Raw genomic sequence first — 19,531 nt, 5'->3', positions numbered from 1 at the left:
ATGAATGAGGTTTATTATAAAAAAAAAATCAAAAATTAAGTAGCTTGGACGTTCATTGTAGAAGATACAAAAAATATATGCAAACATAATGAAGTAGAATAATACATTTTCTTATTCAAATTATGAATTCATTTTCTGCATTAAATTATTGTTGGTAATATACTGATTAAAGGGATAACCGCAAACCTGTCTTTTTTCATTTTCTCCTTTTATACTTTCTTTTTTTATTAACTTCTTTATACAACATAATAATTTGTAATATAATGCATCAAAGCAAGTGGGCCGTTCAAGAGCCGGCTCTCTTTAAAGAGTTGAGCCGAAAAAGCCGGTTCTCTAAAAAGAGACGGACTTCCTTTCACTACATCAAACCGCTCGCTTCGTTTGCAATGAAAAAAACGATACAGAGATAGAAGCTACCTCGGCGAACTCGTTGACTTGATTGATTTGCCGTTTTGTGATAGTCGGTGTATACAGGATGGTACCCATAATTGACAAATTTGCGTTTTTCTGTACAGATTTTCTTGTACGTTGTACACGTCTTAAAATGCACAGTAAACGTACTTTGTATGGCAAAACCGTACAGGTTGACAGGTATGTTAGTATCTATTGCTTGTTTGTTTTATTCCAGTTTAATATTCTGTGCGGGCAGCACGGTGGCGCAGTGGTTAGCGCTTGTGCGGCACAGTTCATGTCATGGGAACCTGTCATGGGTTCAAATCCAGCTCCAGACTTCCTGTGCGGAGTTTGTATGTTCTCCCCGTGCTTGCGTGGGTTTCCTCCAGGCACTCCGGTTTCCTCCCACATTCCAAAAACATGCATTTCAGGTGAATTGGCCGGTCTAAATTGTCCCTAGGTGTGAATGAGCGAGCGAGTGAGTTGTCTGTCCCTGTGTGCCCTGCGATTGGCTGGCAACCAGTTCAGGGTGTCCCCTGCCCACTGCTTGGAGATGGCTGGGATGGGCTCCAGCCCCCCAGCGACCCTAATGAGGATAAGCGGTACGGCTAATGAGATGAGATGAATATTCTGTGTACGGCATCCTTAGGTTTCCTGAAAGATGCTTTGAAATGAAGTGCATTATTATTATAATTAATATTAATAATATATTATTAATTTTGATAATACCTGGACTAGTTTTTCGTTGTGTGTTTTTAAGCGCACTTTGTGCCGCTGTATCTATTTGTCAGCAAAAGTCAGATCACCGCCCAACTAAAAGCACAATGTATGTAAATCAAACTACTCCGAGCAACGTGTGTTGTATTACGTGTTTTGTTAAAGGCAACATTTTTTTTTCATTTTGAAAAATTAATCTCAATGTATCTAATTGTTTATATTTACTATATGGACATGATGTGCTATATTTTTAGTGATATGTAATATTAATTTCACTTTTATGAATAAGTTTCCACCACGTAGTTGCAGATAGTCCCTTAGCGACCAGTGACGTATGCTCATTGGCGCGAGTTAGATTTTGTAAGCTGTTTTGGACGTGTTGGGGAAATCTGAATAACTATTTTTCGTTAAAACAAACGTTTGTCAAGGTATGTCTGAAAAGACAAAAGTAGAACATTGTCGTAAACGTGTCACCCTGCGAGTGACGCTCATGTTATCTTTACCTTTGAGCACATAAAAAAATACCAAAATAACGTACTAGCTTGAGAAGCTTCGTTGTTGTTAGCTTGAGTTTCGATATTGCAAACTCTTTATCTGCTTCTTCTCAGATGTTGCGGAAAAGAAGAAGCTCGCCAGTGAACAACGGAGGAAAACACACCCCTTCTTTGACAAGTAAGTTGACACACTATCTTAAGCAGGCGTCTTATGAACAGTGCAGTTAAAGTATCCAAGTAGTTTTTTTCTATATCCCTTAATCGAAAGGTTGTGTTAGGTTCTAAGTATTAAAATATACCGTTTACCAAATTGTTCGAATTAGTTATCTGACTCCATTAACCAAACACAACCTGCATTCTCCTAACAATGCACGCTCGTTTCTTGATGGGGAAAATATGGACAAGAGACTGGCATTTCCACACGGGGGCAGATTTAATTTCTTAAATAATTGAACTAAGTGAACTCCATCGAATTAGCCGTATTATTGTCGCTCAGGTCTCCGTCAAGCCTTCTCTCTCGATCTTCTGCCTTTTTTTCCCCGACCCACGTCTTTTTCCGCAAGCTGGTGTGCCGGCTCCTCCCATGGGCGTGCCAGGAAAGCCCCCTCGCCTCGATGTCTGAAATTGTCAAAACATCCCCGAGCGTTTCTACGTCACCAGGGCCGTCTGCATCGAGAAGTGCTGATTATCTTATCAGCCCTTTGTCCCAGTTCCCCGCTGTTCCTGTAAACATCATCCTTTACTAGGTTGCATTGACCTTGCCCCATAGCTCAGCCGGTGAATATCTTTTGCATTTAAATGTAATTTGTATTTGATCGTACAAAATCCTTTATAGTCAAATGTCAAATTGTTTTGCATGCCCACAGACCATGGACAGATGGTAAGAACATCTCCTGATGTTAAACCCATAGGTGGAAGTGAAAAAAACTCATCAAAAAAACAAAAAGAGGACAAATGAGACACCTAAAAACAACCAGGCGGCAGAAGATCACTAGTAAACAACACAGGATGAGCCTTTTAACTGAAATTGTCACAAGTCCATCATATCAGCAATCAGCTTTTGGAAATGAGTCGCCCACCCCCACTTGAATAGCCCTGTCTCTTAAGCTGATGCAGAAGGAACCAGTGTTCACCTCTGTGATGTTTACATGCAACAGATCCTCGTCCTGGTCTGTTGATCGGGATACAAAACTTCTTAGCAGCATCAAAATTCAGCAGTTGTAACTTCCTCACAGGGCTGTGGATCGAGCAAAACAAGACACTGTGGAGCACAACCTATTACTAGATCTGCTGGTTTAGGTCCTACCTCTGAAACGTGACGTATTGTGTTAGATATGGTGATATTACCTCTGAGCCTTTTTGGGTTCCTTTGGCGTTCCACAGGCACAGGGCTCAGAGTTAGTACTTGGCCCACTCCTTTTAAGTATTTATAAGCTTCCGCTTGGCGATACTATTCCCTAGTATAATATTAGTTTCCATTGCTATATAGATGACACTATGCTTGATCTGCCACTGAAGGAAACTATTCTGTAAAATTGTTAAAATCTGGATGAAAAATATTAATTTCACTCAGTTTTTCCTTGCTCTCATGTAGGTTTCCGATCAGGTGTATTTGTAATGTGGTTTTGTTTAGCCCTTTACATGTGATTTGACTTGACACTAAGGGAAAATAATGTTCTAAATGCCCAATCTCAATCTAAATCTAGACTTAAAACACACTTCTATTCTATAGCATATGAATATCCTATATTTCACGTTCACAATATCTGTCTATTATTTGTAATTGTAACATCCATTGCAGCCTGGTCATCCTGGAAGGGGGATTACCTCACGTGCAGTCCCTTCTTAAGGTTTCTTCGCTTTCCTCATGTTGAGGTTTTGAGATTTTCCTTGCCCGCATGTAGGTTTTAGATCAGGGGATTGTGTAATAATAGTCTATGGTTTGAAATAATCGGTGGTCTACGCAGCCCTTTGAGACTCTTTGTGATTAAGGCTGTCACAAATAAACTTGACTATATACAGTAAGTTTTAAATCTTAACTTTTACCACTACCAGTGAGTTATTAGCTTTGATCAATGACATTAGCTTTAGTTCAACTAGTTTCCAGCCAGTCACACTGATGGACACACAAGTTTTAATCCATTCAGACAAAATTTTGATCATGGGTTTAAACATATAGGCCCTGGAGGCTATGGTCCTCTATGCATGCTTTGAAGGTCTCTTTTCTCGGACACGCCTGATTCGGAGTATCAGTTCTTTGGCAAATTTTCATAAATCGAATGACAATCCGGAACATTTGATCAAAAGATGTTTTGGAGGTGGATGTAGAACTGCTTTTGAAGACCTTTGGTAAAATGGTAATCATAATAAGAAAAGTAGAAATTCCTCCATTCATTAGTGTTGACAATGAATTAGTCCATCACCTGCCTTTTTTTTTTTAATAGACCTAAATGAAAGTTGAACATGCTTCAACTGTATCTTACAACATCACTTTCAGCAAATAACAAACTGTTGTATTAAATGCTAAATACATTTTGTCCACACAGAGGCAAAGAAAAGTCGCTCAATTCGCCAGTCCAAAGGGTCTGCACCAGAAGAGACCTCTGAAAGTCCATTTAACATGATCGTGCGGGAGTCCGGCGTCACATTGTCTTACGACAGTGCCTCCAACGAGATTGGTGATTTTCAAAACATATTTGGTTGGTAGAATGATACAAACGATGAATTTGTTTGCATCTGTATTCCTCCAGCTGTTGACCAGGTCGTGTTTCAAAAAAGAATAACACAAAAGCTACGCAAGAGTCCTAGGTATCCTGGTGTAAGTATTTGATACACATTTTTGAAATCTATTTAAAAAAATCTGTTTCCTTTTCAGGCTGAAATGTTACCAAAGTAATTTATTATTGTAATGTTTGCAAAATGTATCATGAGCAAAATAAAAACAATTAAATTACTCTACTTGACTCACATTTTAAATCCAAAATGTTTAGTCATTGGCTCAAAAAGGCTTACTTTCTCTTGAATTCTTATTGCAATTTGACCAAAAATAGAAAAGTAATTTCCTTTAATCCTTGTTTTCGTGTAAGAAAGAAACCTTTTAATATAACATGTCACACAGTAAAAGACATGATTACCTATGATTGTTACATATAGGTTTTCAGATCAGATATTAACTGTCAATTGGACTTTCCTGTGTGGAGTTTGCATGTTCTCCCTGTGCTTGCGTGGGTTTCTTCCGGGCACTCCCGTTTCCTCCCAAATTCCAAAAACATGCATGTCAGGTTAAATGGCCGGTTCAAATTGTCCCTATGTGTGAATGAGTGAGTGAGTTGTCTGCAAATGGTTGACAACCAGTTCAGGGTGTCCCCTGCCCACTGCTCGAAGACAACTGGGATGGGCTCCAGCACCCCCTGCAACCCTACTGAGGATAAGCGGTGCAAAGTATGAATGAATGAATGAATGTACTTTCCTTTAAGAGATCACGTGATGCCGAGAGATCTAAACCTTTTCTTATGAGGGCTACATACAAAAAAATTAAAGGGGCTTTCTGCTTTTTTTTTTAACATGGAATTACAAAACGTATGAAAAACCATGTTATTTTTTATTTTTTGTTCGGTTTTCTTCTTTTATAATGGAAAACCCAATAAGCTTTCTAAATGACACGTTTTATTAAAATTATTTACTTACAAAATGGTGCGTTTTACTTTGTTATTTTGCACCTTTAGATATATAAACGCGGCACGGCGGATGAGTGGTTAATGACTCTGCGGAATAGTTATAAGGTCATGGGTTCAAATCCAGCTATCAGCCTTCCTGTGCGGAGTTTGCATGTTTTTCCCGTGCTTGCGTGGGTTTCCTCCGGGCACCTTGGTTTCCTCCCACATTGCAAAAACAAAACATGCATGTCAGGTTAATTGGCTGATCCAAATTGTCCTTCGGTGTCAATGAGCGAGTGAGTTGTCTGTCTCTGTGTGCCCTGCGACTAGGTGGCAACCAGTTCATGGTGTCCCCTGAAGATAGCTGGGATGGGCTCCAGCACTCCTGCGACCCTACTGAGGATAAGCGGTGCAGATAATGGATGGATGGCTAGATACATATGGACATGCTCTACAGTACACTGATCTCATCTCTCATCTCATTAGCTGCACCGCTTATCCTCAGTAGGGTCGCGGGGGTGGTGGAGCCCATCCCAGCAATCATCGGGCAGTGGGCAGGGGGACGCCCTAAATTGGTTGCCAGCCAATCGCAGGGCACACAGGGGACAGACAACTTGCTCGCTAAACAATTTGGACCAGCCAATCCACCTGAAATGCATGTCTTTGGAATATGGGAGGAAACCGGAGTGCCCGGAGGAAACCCACGCAAGCACGGGGAGAACATACAAACTCCGCACAGTTAGTCTGGTTGCTAGATTTGAACCCACACAGGAGGTTCCCAAGACCTCAAAACTGTGCCGCACACGCGCTAACCACTGCGCCGCCGTGCTGCCCCAGTACAATGATACATTTATTAAAAATGTTATTGCATTTTTTAGGAGTAGTTATTCGGTATTGTTTTCTTGATATGCAGTGGGCTGCAAACGGCACCCGAGCTTTTGTTTGGAAGGCTTAAAACATTAAGCTAAAATATGGTTTTCGGGATTGTAATAAAATCTTAAATAATGTTCAAGCAACAATGTACACAAAGCATTTATTTCATCTCTAACATTTTATTGAAATGTCATTGCACAGATTGTTCAGGAATTCATCAGCGGACTGGAGTCTCATATTGAGGATGTAGACAGGTTTAGAAATTGCCTCCTTCCCTGTGTTCCAAGACTGCCTGATGATGCCTCTAGGTGACTTTCAACTAGGGCTGCAACCAACGATTAATTTCTCAGTCGATGAATTGTTCGATTATTTTTTCGATTAACAGATGAATCCAATTTCTAATTTTGCTATTATTTATTCAAATATTGAAGCTTTGGACAGATAGACGTAATTATGATATAAGTGTTTATTCAGATTCAGATATACTTTATTGTCATTCTTAACTTAACTTGATAATTAAAAAGAACCCCTCATAGAAATGTGTATTTCTAATATTTCTATTTTTAATATTAAATGTGGGCTTATCATGCAAAACAAACAAAAAAAAAGCAATACATTTCAATTTGTGTAGGTTTTTTTATCCACAAAAAAATAATAATGTAAACAAACCTACTTTTCTCAATGTCAACAAATTTGCTTTGGGGGGTTAAATGTTGGAATATGATAAACATTGCCAATATGAAAATGATATTTGCCCCTTGGTTAGAGTTAAACATGTCGTTATTGTTATTTACTTTTTATTTTATTTTATACTTTATTTTCTGAATGTTTTCTCTGTATTTCTGTCTGTTCCCTTGAAAATTGTTAATTTTGTTTTATGATGAAACAGGCAAACACTACATAGTTGAAACTTTTATGTCAATTTTGTTAGTAGATGATGCAATGTTCCAAATATGTTATATAAAAAAAATTAACATAGCTTTTTTATACAAAAATGTCTTGGCGCCCTCTTCTGGACCGAAACGGTACTACAATTCCCAGCGTTATAACGGAACGGTGTGCACTCTAATTTGCATTTATTTAACGTTCTTGCTGGCTCATAAATCACGTGATACAACAAATTGATCTAATTAGTTGCCAACGCTTTTAATCATCGATTTGAATCTGTTTTGTCAATTCGTTGTTGCAGCACTACTCTCAACGTATTAAAAAAAGTACATTAGTGCCAATGAGAAGCCTTTTTCTTCAGAGTTGTTAACGCATGTTCTTTTCTCAGTTATGTCGGCTCATTTCAAGAAAGCCTGCTCCGAATGCTTCTCGCTGTAGAGATGCTTCAGGTATATCCAAAAACCACACTTCTATTGGAAATATGCATCATACATGTAATATTGATTTATGTTCATCTCTTTGTTAGACACCCATTATCAACTTGTTGCTTGAGAAACTACCTGAGCACATGCTGAACAGGTCCGACTGAATTGCCAAGTTATAGTTTTTCCCTGAGTAGAGTACTTGTAACTGTTGTTTGGTGTTTTGTAGCGCTGACGATGTTGGCCTCAGTATCCCACGTATTATCATCAACCAGCTTAAGTGGCTTGACAAAGTGGTGGAAATCAAGGTAGTATTTCTTTGCCAAATTGTACGCACTGCAGATGTTGTAAGTAGGTACTTTGCACTTGCTGAACGCCATTTGGACTTTTTGAATTTCTGAATTCTAGGAACTGGCATCCAAACTCATGGAGCTGCTGGCTGTGGCGCCGGTGGATGTCCAACGTGACATCATCACCAGCCTGCCGGAGATACTGGAGGATTCGCAGCACAATGATGTAGCCAAGGAGCTAAAGTATGTATTGCAGACTTCCAGCTTGATTTTTGCAGGAAAATGAACTTGTCTTGTGCAGTTCTTTATTGAAGGAGAACACTCAGTTGACTGTGGCTATCTTGGATGCTCTCTCAAGCTTGAACCTCAGCTCCTCGTTACTGACTGAGGTACTAAAGGAGTCCATCTTTTTTGTTCTTGTTTTGGCACATAAACCATAAGGTTTTTCAAACTATTGTACGTCTGATCATTAGTCATTTTTTTGGGGCTCGTAGCTTGTGTCATAAAAGGAAGAATTTCGAGCAGGGGTGTCATTCTGATTTTAGTTCAGGGTCCACATAGTAGTAAAATCATTCTTACCAGACCATTTATCCAATGGCATAAAAGTTGTGCCTTATGTGGAGCAATTGTGGGTCTTTTCAGGAGGCTCATAATTAAATCATGATTCAGAGATGTAAGACTAGATTATAAAACGATTATTGATTTTTTTCCGCTAATAGTGTTTTCCCTTCACTAATATTTTATCTCTTATAATGTTTATCAACTGTGCATTTGTAAAAAAAAAACAAGCAAAACAACAATTGAATTATATTCCTCTACAGCTTGTGCTGACTTGGAAGTGACAAAAATAAAAAAACAAACACAAATTAAAAGGATTTTATTGATTTGAAGTCTTGTATTTTTTCGTTAAATTATTTATTAAAATACATTTTCTTACCTGAATATGGGATATTTGCTGTTAGATGGCATATCTACTATAGAAAGGAGCTAACGTTTCTTCAGATTTCTTCAAAGACGCTCAGGTGCTCTTTTTTAATATTCTGTTTTTTTTTTTTTTGGTTGCCTTAAACAGCGCGTCCGTGACTTTCATTTTAAGTACAGGATTTGCACAGGTGCTTGAAATCCTTGAAAATGGTTTCAAGGTCAAGGAAATGCTTGAAATTATTTCCAACACCATGTTTTCTGGCAGTCTGACTTGACACGCATTTGAATGAAGGAGAAAAAAAGTGCGTAAAAAATATGCCGATAGTGGCTCAAGTCCTCTTTATCCAGTTGTCATGTAAGGCGTTACTGTCCCCTACTCGCATTCAAGAGGACAGGTTTGTCAGACTAGTCGCAGGAATTTCCAGCTCTTTTTAGAGAAGCGGCTTTTTCGTTTGGCTCACTGAGATGAGAGGGCTTTTAGGTCCCAAACGGCTCCTCAAATTTAAGGGCTCCTCAGATTTAGCCTATCCCTGCAAAACACATGAAACATGAATTAATGGCAAAATATTCACAGACCTACAAAAATGTAAAATACAAAACAATTTAGTCTCGCGGCCCCCCGGGACCCGGGCTCCAGGCGGCCCCGGTCCGGGCCGCTCCGCTGCTGCCATCCCCGTTTCCCCTGGGCGGAAAGAGGCAGCATGGTTAGCATGTACGCGGCACAGATCTGAGGTCATGGGATCAAACCTTCCTGTGTGGAGTTTGCATGGTCTCCCTGTGCTTGCGTGGATTTCCTCCCACATTCCAAAAACTTGCTGTTCCAAATTGTCCCTAAGTGTGAATAAGCGAGTGAATTGTATGTCTCTGTGTGCCCTGCGGCTGGCTGGCAACCAGTTCAGGGTGTCCCCTGCCCACTGCCCAGACATGGCTGGGATGGGCTCCAGCACCCCCACGACCCTACTGAGGATAATTGGAGCAGATAATGGATTGGTGGAGAAAACAATTTAAGATTTTCACACACTAAACAGTTTCATAGTTGAAGAACAACACAAAATCCCTGAAAATGCAAAACAATAAAAAAACAAAACAAAATTAACTCTTCAGTAAAAAGCAAAAAATATCAGCAGTCTCTAAAATTTAAAGATTGAATGCACTGTATCATAAAATGAGTCCGAATTTGATTATTTTTTACTGATTTTCATACCTACAGTACTTTCTTCCTTTTTTGTCTTCCTTACGGAACTACGTTATTACCCTACACCTATAGACCCTTTTCATGTTTGTAAACAAGTGTGACGTGTTGAAGCTGCGTGTGCACTGTTGAAGCAGAATGGCAGAATTCATGTCAGTTTATAGCAGCCCATTGACACCAAAATATCATAGATAGAATTTTTTTCAATACGTTATAATCCGATTCCACCGTCACTGTCAATTTCTACCAGACCTGAATCAGGTTAGAGCATGCTTCCCGTAACTTTTCACATAACAACATGTCCATGTTTCAGGTCAGAGGAGCTGTCTTGACCACCTTGACCGCCGTGCCATTGGAAGACCTTCCTGTTGTGGTCAAATTTATCCTGCACTCCATCTCATCGTCTGATGCATACGAGGTCGGGTCACTACCTCACAAAATAAAACAGTATCAGGGATGTGATTTTTCCGACTATAGTCGGAATTCCGACTTTTTCACTTGCGTAGCAAACAAATCAGACTGTCTCGCTCTTTCCTTTATTGCTCTGGCGCACCCTGGTGGCCGTTAGAAAAATTGCATAAATTGGCCACATCGTTGCACAAGCTGCAGGGTCTGAACTGCATTTGAACTGACCTTGCAGTATTTACAAAAAAAATCAGGTATGTTGGCAAATTATTTTGTTATTTAAATCTTCTAAAGATGTTAAATTATTAATTCAAGCATGGTTTTGGACAAGTAAATTGCTTAAAACCCAGGAGCTTTGGGGGGGCATCGCCCCCCCACTGGGCTCTGTCCTGGGCCCCCAAACCCCCCCGGCTAGGTTTCAGACTTTTTCTCCTCACCTCAATCACATCCCTGCAGTATTCTTTTTAGGATGAAGAAGATAGCAATACATTTGTAAATACACACCATAGCTGAAGCAGAAAATAATGGATTGCTTTTTTAAAGGGTAATTCTCAGTTTTAGAAAATCAACTTCGGCTACTTCCAAATTCAGTCCGATCTAATAAATGCATTCATATCGCTGTTGTATTACATCTTATAAGAATTTACGGTATGTAATAATAAAGTGCTAAAGTTGGGTAAGAGAATGGATTTGTTTGTTGCAAGGTGGTGTGTGGGCTTCGTAAGAAACTCGAACTGGAGCAGTGCGTTCTCCCTTCTGTGCTGCAAGCTTCCCAGAGCCACCGAAAGAACCAAGGAGCAGACACGTATGACTCAAGCCTTTGTTCAAATTATTACATATAATAAATGTGACAATGATATATTAAACTCTACCATGTGGATCAGGTCCAATTCGACTGCAGCAAGCAATGGCAGCCAGGATGTCATTACACTGATTGTAGATGCCATCAAGTCAGCAGTTCGCTTCCAAAAAACAATATCTGAAGCCTGGCTTAAGGTGCTCTACTGTTGATATTGATGTTACTGTTTTAATCAAAAACAACTATTTCAATGGCCCTATTTGTATGGTTTTGGTTGTTTTTTTGCAGGCAATCGAGTCTGTGGAAGAAGCGGAGAACCACAAGGTAATTGGCATTCCATTTTATACAAACGACCTACACTATGGGATATGTTGGTATACTGCGGCCATAATTAAATTGTAGGGCATTGTCAAATAGATGTAAAAATGTGTGTGAGTTTGTAATATATATATATATATATATATATATATATATATATATATACTCATGTCTATGTTTATACATGTATATTTTTAATCTATCTATATCTCTCTTATCTATCTTTATCTATATACTTGTTCAATATAGTGTATAGTTAATGGATATTTTTTTAATTAAAATTTTAGCATGTTATTAAGTATTGGTGTTTTAGATTGCACTGCAGTCCCACACCCAGACAATAAAAACAGGGTTTGTAAGGTTGCTTGCAATCCTTGAAAATGCTTGAATTTTAGTGATGCGTTTTCAAGGTCAGGAAAATGCTTTGAATTTTGGCTCAAGTGTTTGAAAATGCTTGTGAATGTTCCCATTGCCGTGTTTTTGGCAGTCTGACTATGAACCACGCAATAAATGAGGAATAATTACAAAAAGTGTGTGAAAATGAGGCCGACACATCTGGTGGCTAGTTGTGTTGTCATGTGAAGCGTCACCGCCCCCTACTGGTCTCACCCAAGAGGACAGCTCTATTTAGAAAACAGGCTCATTTTGCTCGGCTCCCAAACAACTGAGCAGATTTCCTTTGCGGTTTTAATGATATCAATAAAAATAAAACATTTCGTACCATATAATTTAGTGATTCATCATTTCATTTGTAAAACACATACAATATGAATTATAACATTCACAGATAATTTGAAATATAATACACAATGGCAGAATTCGGGTCAATTTATACCAGCCCATTGACACAAAAATATCGTAGATCATAGATAGCATAAAGTATGTGCTAGCAGAAGCAAGTTAGTGACTGTATTTTAGTCATCAAAGTCAACCCAAAAAACTTATTTTGATCGGTGCTGGATTTCTTCCTTTGAAGGTAATAGAAAAATTAGCCTTGAAAAAGCTTAAATTTGGCCTTGGAAAAGGTGTACGAACCCTGTGAAAAATTGTTAATAATTATTTTACTGAAGTTTTGGAAGTAAAATGTAAATGTTCCGCATTTATATCGCGCTTTTCAAGTCAATTTAGACCTCCCAAACCGCTTTACAATGTGCTTCACACTTTCCCTTTTACACATGATCCGATAGCAGCGTCAGCCAAGCAACTACCTGCTCATCAGGGGCATTAGGGATTCAGTGTCTTGCCCAAGAACACTTTGAAATATAACTTGGAGGAGTTGGGAATCGAACTTGCGACCTCTTGATCCCAAGATGAGCGCTTTCACCTTCTGAGCTAATGCCCCGCCAACAGTGGAACTAAATAAGGGCCAAACAGACTTGAAAGGTTGATAAAACTCCAGAAAAAAAATAAAGAAAACCGTGAGGATGATTAATATTTTAAACTTATTAACCATGAGGTGTCAAAGATGAAAGGGTAACAAAGGTCATTTTAAATGTATTTTATCAAGCACACCAAAATCCTTGTTTCTTTATCTTAAAATTTCATAAAAATGATGAACTTTATTAAAGATATATATTAACAGTGTAAAACCGTTTTTTGGTTAGCATACATTTTGATAAATGCCTCTAAAAATGTTCGACAGGCCACAACTGTACCTCCTGTGTGCCTTAATGTCTTTTTTTTTTGCTACGTCAGGTGGTAGATCTGCTGGTGCTGTTCATTCTCCACTCGACTAACGCCAACCAGAGTCGGCGAGGCGCAGAAAAAATGCTAAAAATGAAAGTGAGAACTGGCCTGATCTCCGAGGCGTTGCTGCAGAAAACCTTTAAGGATAACAAGCAGGCAAGTGGGTCGACCGATTCACGTCCAGATTTAATGTAATCTGAAGCATGCATTTAATCCTGGCTATAGGTCCTACGGGGATATTTTACCTCCATCCTCGCCTTAGCTCAGTGTTTGCTGCGCTCGCCGGACCCCTGCGTGGTGCCGTTTGCTGGGCACGTGTATCGGCATTCCTTCACTGCTTTTGATGCTTACTGCCAACAGGTTTGCACGCCTTGTTTAAATATACGATCTAAAAAAATGTTAACTAGAACTCATGGCCTTTGTTGAAGGAGGTTGTTGGCTCCCTGGTGACCCATGTCTGCAGCGGTGTTGGTGGCGAGGTGGACATGGCCCTGGATCTGCTTTGTGGTCTGGTGACTGAAAAGCCTACAGAAATGGGTCCTTATGCTGTCTTTGTCAAGGTTAGGCCAAGGTTTTGTTTCAACCTGTTGTTGGTGAGCGGACAAAGACGTTCAAAGACGTTCTGCAGTCCTCTAAGAAACATGGAGACTCTTTGGGTCATTTGTAAGTTATAAAAGCTAAAGACAAATAGAGGGGTAATATTTATTACTTTTTAAAGTTTGTGTGGTGAGCGTGGCGGTCACTGTGATTTCTCATTCTATATTTGGTCACTTTCTTCATGACAGATAACAGCTATTTAAATGGACTCCAATACTAAAAGAAATTTCATACACAGGTAGATTAATTTTAAATTCACATAATTGCAATCTACAACTGCATTACTAAACATCAAACAGATGGGACACACATTATTGTCTTTGGAAAAAAATATCTCCTGAAGTTGGAAAATAATAATATGCCATTTTTAATTTCCATCTAGTGATGTCTAAATTTGTTTTCCTTTCTAACCTTCTTATGGATGACTGGCCCGACCGATATTAATTTTATCCAGGCAAATACTGATTTCGATCAGAAAATGAACCTGATCGTCATATTGTTCAATCATTATTTGAAGTTTAATAAAGAAAAATAGCAAAAATACCTTTTCTGTTAAAAAAACTCCAAATGGATTTCATTATGCATTTAAAGGCAACAATAAAGTATCACGTAGATTACCAGTTGCAAATGCTCCATAAGCAAAGAGGTGCAATCAGGGTACTCTCACCAAATCAGTAACTTTTGCTTTCCCTTTAAAACAAATATTTTTAAAGGAAAAAACAAACTAGTTTTGTTGATGTTGATGTTTTGTTTTGCGAGCAGTTTCTTTTAAACTGAAAGTGGAATTAGAAAGCTTGATGCGGTTGAGAAAATAGTTGGATCGCTTTTTTTTGGCCACAATTTACCACGGAGGAGGACCTCTGGAAGCGCAAGTCCCAAAAGTAAGTAAAACCTCACTTTATTTTATTAAATGTTTATTTTTTTGGTAAAAATAAATAAATAAATACAGGTTACTTACACAAGCCTTAAACATAGATATATAAACCATTAACATATAAAATAAAGCACCGAAGCAACTTACAAACAAATTACATTTACGAACGATCGTCCAGAACTTAACTCTTTCGTAGGTCGGGCAGCGACTGTATAAAGGTACGACAGTTCATATACTAAAATCGGGCCATAATGATAACCGGGACATTACTGGTCAGACCCTAGGAAATACGTTTTTTGCAAATAAGATCAAGCTTCTTCATCTTTGTACCTGGAGGCTTACTTAGGTGGATACATGTTTTACAAATCACATTTTTTTTCAGGGAATACTGGACTACCTGGACAATCTCACACCTCAGCAAATCCGCAGACTTTTCCATCTGCTGAGCAGGCTGGCGTTTGGATCTGAACAGGGCTCACACATTCAGGTATGTTTTTTACATTTCTTTTGTCATCATCTACTCGTTGAAGAGGCAATCAAAATCAAACTGGCCTATTTCTGTCGATTATTTATGTTGATTCTAACTTTCCAAAATCTGCAATTTGAGGGGGGTGAATGTCACAAAACGCAAAAATAAAACGCGTATTATGTAAATGATATTTCAAAAATACGTAAGAGTTCACTGTTGAATTGTGACATAAAATTATTAAGTTATAATGATGTTGCTCAATATAGAAGGGATGGTGTGTAAATCCTTCAGCCTTATTATCATTGTTATGTTTTTCTGAGCTTCAATTGACAATCATTCTGTGCCTACCCTCCATCAGGACGACATACACATTGTGATCCGCAAGCAACTCTCCAGCACCGTTCCAAAGTACAAGCGCATCGGGATCATCGGTGGCATCATGATTCTAGGCGGCATGGGGGCCAGCATGTAAGAGCTTTTCCTCATGCGATATCATCTTGTTTTATTCTTTTAATTGTATTTCCTCATCACAATCTTTGTGCAACCAGATCAAAAGCCGAGGATTCTCGGAGTCACTCGATTCCACCAGAGACATCTAGACAGGTACACACAATGACTGTTCAAATTTGTTCTCCATTATTTTACAAGTTTCTGGAAAAACTGAGCATCTCACTTATTTTATTGCAGCTTTCAGCCTTGTTGGAGTTGGTGCAATCCAGTAGTGAGACGTCACCAGAAGCAACAGCTTTGTATTGTGACGAGCTGGCCAATCTCATTCAAACATCCAATCTGGATCCGAAAGAACAGGTAAGTAGGACTAGTACGTACTCAGTTTATAAAACAAATAATCGGCAAATTTGTAAAAATTTGCATTCAGTATGAACTGTGGTCTCTCATTCTGTTTTCTTTACTTGCAGGAAAAAATCTGCAACAAAGTCTTGGATGCCTTCCAGGGTGACTTTGTGGTGGATCTGGGTCCGGAAATATCCGGGTCAGCTATGAGCGGCTGGAGTAAGAAATTTAATGGTTAGACATTTTGTATTAATGCTATGCGGTTACTCTTTCAGATCTTTCTCTTTCCCGGCCCGCATCATGTATGACCTGGATCAGGATGAGAGTCAAGGAGGAATCGCCATCAACTTGATGCCTCTGCTGGCCAAAGAGATGAACAGCAGGGAAGAGCAGCATGGTCGAGATAAAAAGGATACCAAGTCAGATACCATTTTGGGTTCCCTATTCACCATTACTTAAAACCAGCGACTTGAGCACTACTTTTCTCCATAGGAGTTCCCTCTGTTTGTCCCCCTGTTTCCGACTTCTGCGGTTTTGTGAGGAAAAACAGAACCAAGGAGATTTAGAAGAGATTGATGCCTTACTGGGTGAGAAGCTATAAATGATTAAAACATAATACTAATTTCATGACAAATGTGTCCATGTTTGTTGGATTCCAGGCTGTCCGCTCATCCTAACAGACATGGATGTTGTGGAAAAAATAGACAGCCTGTCCAAAGTGGAGAAAGAGTTCATCTGCACTCTGCTATTTCACACCATCAACTGGTTCAGGGAGGTAAGTGCACTCGGAATCTGGGATTTTTGTCCTGGTTAGACGTGATGCACGCTTGCATAGGTATAAAGTGATTTTTTTCGAATACTGCAAAACTGACGCAGCCCTACTTATGAACGAGGTTCTGCACGATCGTTCGTAAGTTGAGTTTGTTCATAAGTTGCTTCAGTGCTATATTTAGTATGTTAAAGGTTTATATAAGTATGTTTAAGGCTTGTATAAGTAACCTGTATTGTTTAGGTACTAAAAAAAAACATTTAATACAACAATATGATCAATAAAGATGAATAAAGTAAAGAATAAATTACTTTTGGAAGATGAGCTTCAAGAGTTAGGTGACTTCCTCCTCCGTGGTAGAAAGTGGACGAAAAAAAGTGATCCAACCATTCTCTCAACCTCATCAAGCTTTCTTATTCCACTTTAGTTTCAAAAGAAACGGCTCGCCTCTTCTTTACACTTTACACCAACCATATTGAATGGATGCACGAGATATCAAACAATAAAAACATCAAAGTTCCTAGCACGCTGGAGAGACAGTATAGTATGTTAACACACCAACTAGGAAGATCAAGCTGGATTTTCTCCTCGGGGTGGATGCTGGGTGAGCACACACAGCGCCACACGCCGGTAGCGGTGGTAAGAAGCACTACAGTAATGTCATGTACTCTGAAAAAGGTGCACATAATACAAAGTCTAACTTACAGCAATGTCCGGATATTTTTTGACTTCCGGAAAAAAATGTTTGTATCTACTGTTTTTCGCAACCCTAATGTTCGTAAGCAGTGGAGCGTCTGTAATAACAACTGCAGCTCGTACCCTTATTAGATAGATAGATAGATAGATAGATAGATAGATAGATAGATACTTTGTTCATCCCCGAAGGGAAATTCACATTTCCAGCAGCATCCCTGAGCTGAGAACAATCGAGAACAATCGAAAATAACACGGGAGCTGCTGGAGTGGCTGCCATTCGTGACGGCGCCGGAAGAAAAGATTCAATTTGAATCATTTACAAACAAACAAACAATTGAATCATGTACAAACAAAAGTGGCTCAAGAGGTAGAGCGCTCGTCTTGGGATCAAGAGATCGCAGTTCGGATCCCGGCTCCTCCCTGTTACATGTCGAAGTGTCCTTGGGTAAGACACTGAACCCCTAATGCCCCCAATAAGCAGGTTAGCGCCTTACATGGCTGCACGGCGCTATTGGGAAATGTGAAGCACACTGTAAAGCGCTTTGGGAAGTCTTGACTTGAAAAGCGCTATATAAATGCAGATCATTTCATTTCACTTGTAATATTATTTCAAGGAAAATGATCTTTTGGAATTCAGATATCACTTTTAATCACTTATAATATTGATCTTTCGAGGTGTATTGGAATCTAGTTTAGGTACCAAGAGTTATTGTCTGTATTCTGACGTACTGTGCCTTTAAGTCAGGTTGGGAATTTTTTGACTCGTGGTTCGCATCGGGCTCTACAATTTTGCAGAGGGGCTTTGCCGGGGAGGATAAAAAAATATTGATTTGATTCGATTTTAAGTATCTGCCAATGATGTCTGGAATCAAATACAGTATCAGAAATATTTTATTGAAAAATGACTTGAGCATGATCACATTTGGCTGATACATCATAAAGCCTTTAATATTAGTATTCATGCTATTTTTTGTTTTGTAATGTTAGCGTTATTATTGACGTATTCTGATTATAGCTTTCCAGTGCTAGGTCATTGTGATTTTCTAGTAAAACTATATTTTGGGTGGTTAACTGAGTCTATTTAATTTATTCTCTTTTCCAATAATTAACCTGTTAATAAAATAGTAACAACATAGTAATAATACAAGTTGTGATTTGAGAAATTCATATCAAACTGGGTGCCTTTTGCTCCTATTAATAACAAAAAGTAGCGCTCAGCTTAAAAAAGTTTGACACCCCCGATCCAAATGATATCCCAGGTCTACAATTTCATTTTATATATTTAACTACCTTGAATTTTGCTACGTTTTTTTTTTTTAAATTAAAATTTGTTAAATGGTCATCGAAGCCGTATTTGTCCAGTTGTAAAGCCTGACTAATATATTTTGATATTTATATTTTCAGGTGGTGAACGCTTTTTGTAAGATGAAAGACAAAGAGATGAAAATTAAAGTAATGACCCGCCTCCAGAACATCACCTACCTTCACACCCTGTTGGAGAAGGCTTTGGCCGGTGGGCATCACATGCGCACTACGATTCTCATGTCAAGTCATATTTATTTGTATAGCCCTTAATCACAAAAAGTCTCAAAGGGCTGCACAGACCCCAGACTAAACCGAGTCAGCTTTTTTGGCATTTTTCACATCTAGGGTAACTCACTTAACTGCCTGTCAAATATGGTGTTGACATTCAATGCCATTCTGGTCTAGAAGAGTAGAATGTCTTTCTGGGGAAAAATGAAAAGTGTACAAAACCAAAAGTGTTGAGTCAGCTTTTTGGGGGCATTTTTTATGTCTGAGGTGTCAATTCAGGGGAGGTTTAAAACAACACTCTTCATTTCAGGTACTCCTGGCTATGTACCACCTGTTGCAAACTTTGATGGAGAAAACACAGACCTGATTGCGCCAAGCACCACTGCTCCTTTAAATAAGACTAAGAAAGGTAGGCATGTTTTATACTAGCGTGTCATCCGTAAAAAAAAAAAACACAAAACACGCAGTCTTTTTTTATTACTCTAATTCTTTCAAGATGGTTCTGGAAAGAAAAGAAAGGCACCAGGGAAGAATTCCTCTCAAAGCTCTCCAGTGGAGGACACCGTTGAACAGGATGAAACGCAGCAGGTAACATACAGAAATTCGGAAAATTTGAAACTACTACGTTTCTATTTTAATTCAGATGACAATAGTTGAATAAAGGAAAAATATATACAAATCACTTTTTCTTTTTTCAAAAATTTTCTTCACTTGACTTGTGGTTGTCATAAGAAAAAGTGCTTT

At 38.8% G+C, this 19,531-nt stretch overlaps 1 protein-coding gene across 1 annotated transcript in view; it reads left to right on the top strand.

The window, feature by feature from the left end:
• Window positions 1–1,390: 1,390 nt before the first annotated feature.
• The window catches only part of fancd2 (FA complementation group D2), a 29,652-nt gene continuing 11,511 nt past the window's right edge, over window positions 1,391–19,531 (top strand). Inside the window, exons 1-28 of the mRNA XM_088337178.1 lie at window positions 1,391–1,538; window positions 1,719–1,782; window positions 4,151–4,282; window positions 4,355–4,422; window positions 6,335–6,441; window positions 7,410–7,470; window positions 7,548–7,600; window positions 7,673–7,751; window positions 7,852–7,976; window positions 8,035–8,122; window positions 10,163–10,267; window positions 10,959–11,059; window positions 11,139–11,250; window positions 11,342–11,377; window positions 13,067–13,213; window positions 13,283–13,417; window positions 13,486–13,617; window positions 14,911–15,015; window positions 15,356–15,465; window positions 15,546–15,600; window positions 15,685–15,804; window positions 15,915–15,988; window positions 16,065–16,208; window positions 16,282–16,376; window positions 16,449–16,564; window positions 18,659–18,767; window positions 19,098–19,196; window positions 19,284–19,375. Coding sequence (XP_088193304.1) covers window positions 1,719–1,782; window positions 4,151–4,282; window positions 4,355–4,422; window positions 6,335–6,441; window positions 7,410–7,470; window positions 7,548–7,600; window positions 7,673–7,751; window positions 7,852–7,976; window positions 8,035–8,122; window positions 10,163–10,267; window positions 10,959–11,059; window positions 11,139–11,250; window positions 11,342–11,377; window positions 13,067–13,213; window positions 13,283–13,417; window positions 13,486–13,617; window positions 14,911–15,015; window positions 15,356–15,465; window positions 15,546–15,600; window positions 15,685–15,804; window positions 15,915–15,988; window positions 16,065–16,208; window positions 16,282–16,376; window positions 16,449–16,564; window positions 18,659–18,767; window positions 19,098–19,196; window positions 19,284–19,375 — 2,664 coding nt within the window. The 5' untranslated portion in view covers window positions 1,391–1,538. The remainder of the gene's footprint in view (window positions 1,539–1,718; window positions 1,783–4,150; window positions 4,283–4,354; window positions 4,423–6,334; window positions 6,442–7,409; window positions 7,471–7,547; window positions 7,601–7,672; window positions 7,752–7,851; window positions 7,977–8,034; window positions 8,123–10,162; window positions 10,268–10,958; window positions 11,060–11,138; window positions 11,251–11,341; window positions 11,378–13,066; window positions 13,214–13,282; window positions 13,418–13,485; window positions 13,618–14,910; window positions 15,016–15,355; window positions 15,466–15,545; window positions 15,601–15,684; window positions 15,805–15,914; window positions 15,989–16,064; window positions 16,209–16,281; window positions 16,377–16,448; window positions 16,565–18,658; window positions 18,768–19,097; window positions 19,197–19,283; window positions 19,376–19,531) is intronic.

Source organism: Urocampus carinirostris, chromosome 6 (assembly GCF_059441175.1).
Source record: "Urocampus carinirostris isolate Australia breed hairy pipefish chromosome 6, RoL_Ucar_1.0, whole genome shotgun sequence".
Classification (NCBI taxonomy): domain Eukaryota; kingdom Metazoa; phylum Chordata; class Actinopteri; order Syngnathiformes; family Syngnathidae; genus Urocampus; species Urocampus carinirostris.
The sequence above is the reverse complement of the archived record's forward strand: the minus strand, read 5'-3'. Positions and strand labels throughout refer to the sequence as shown.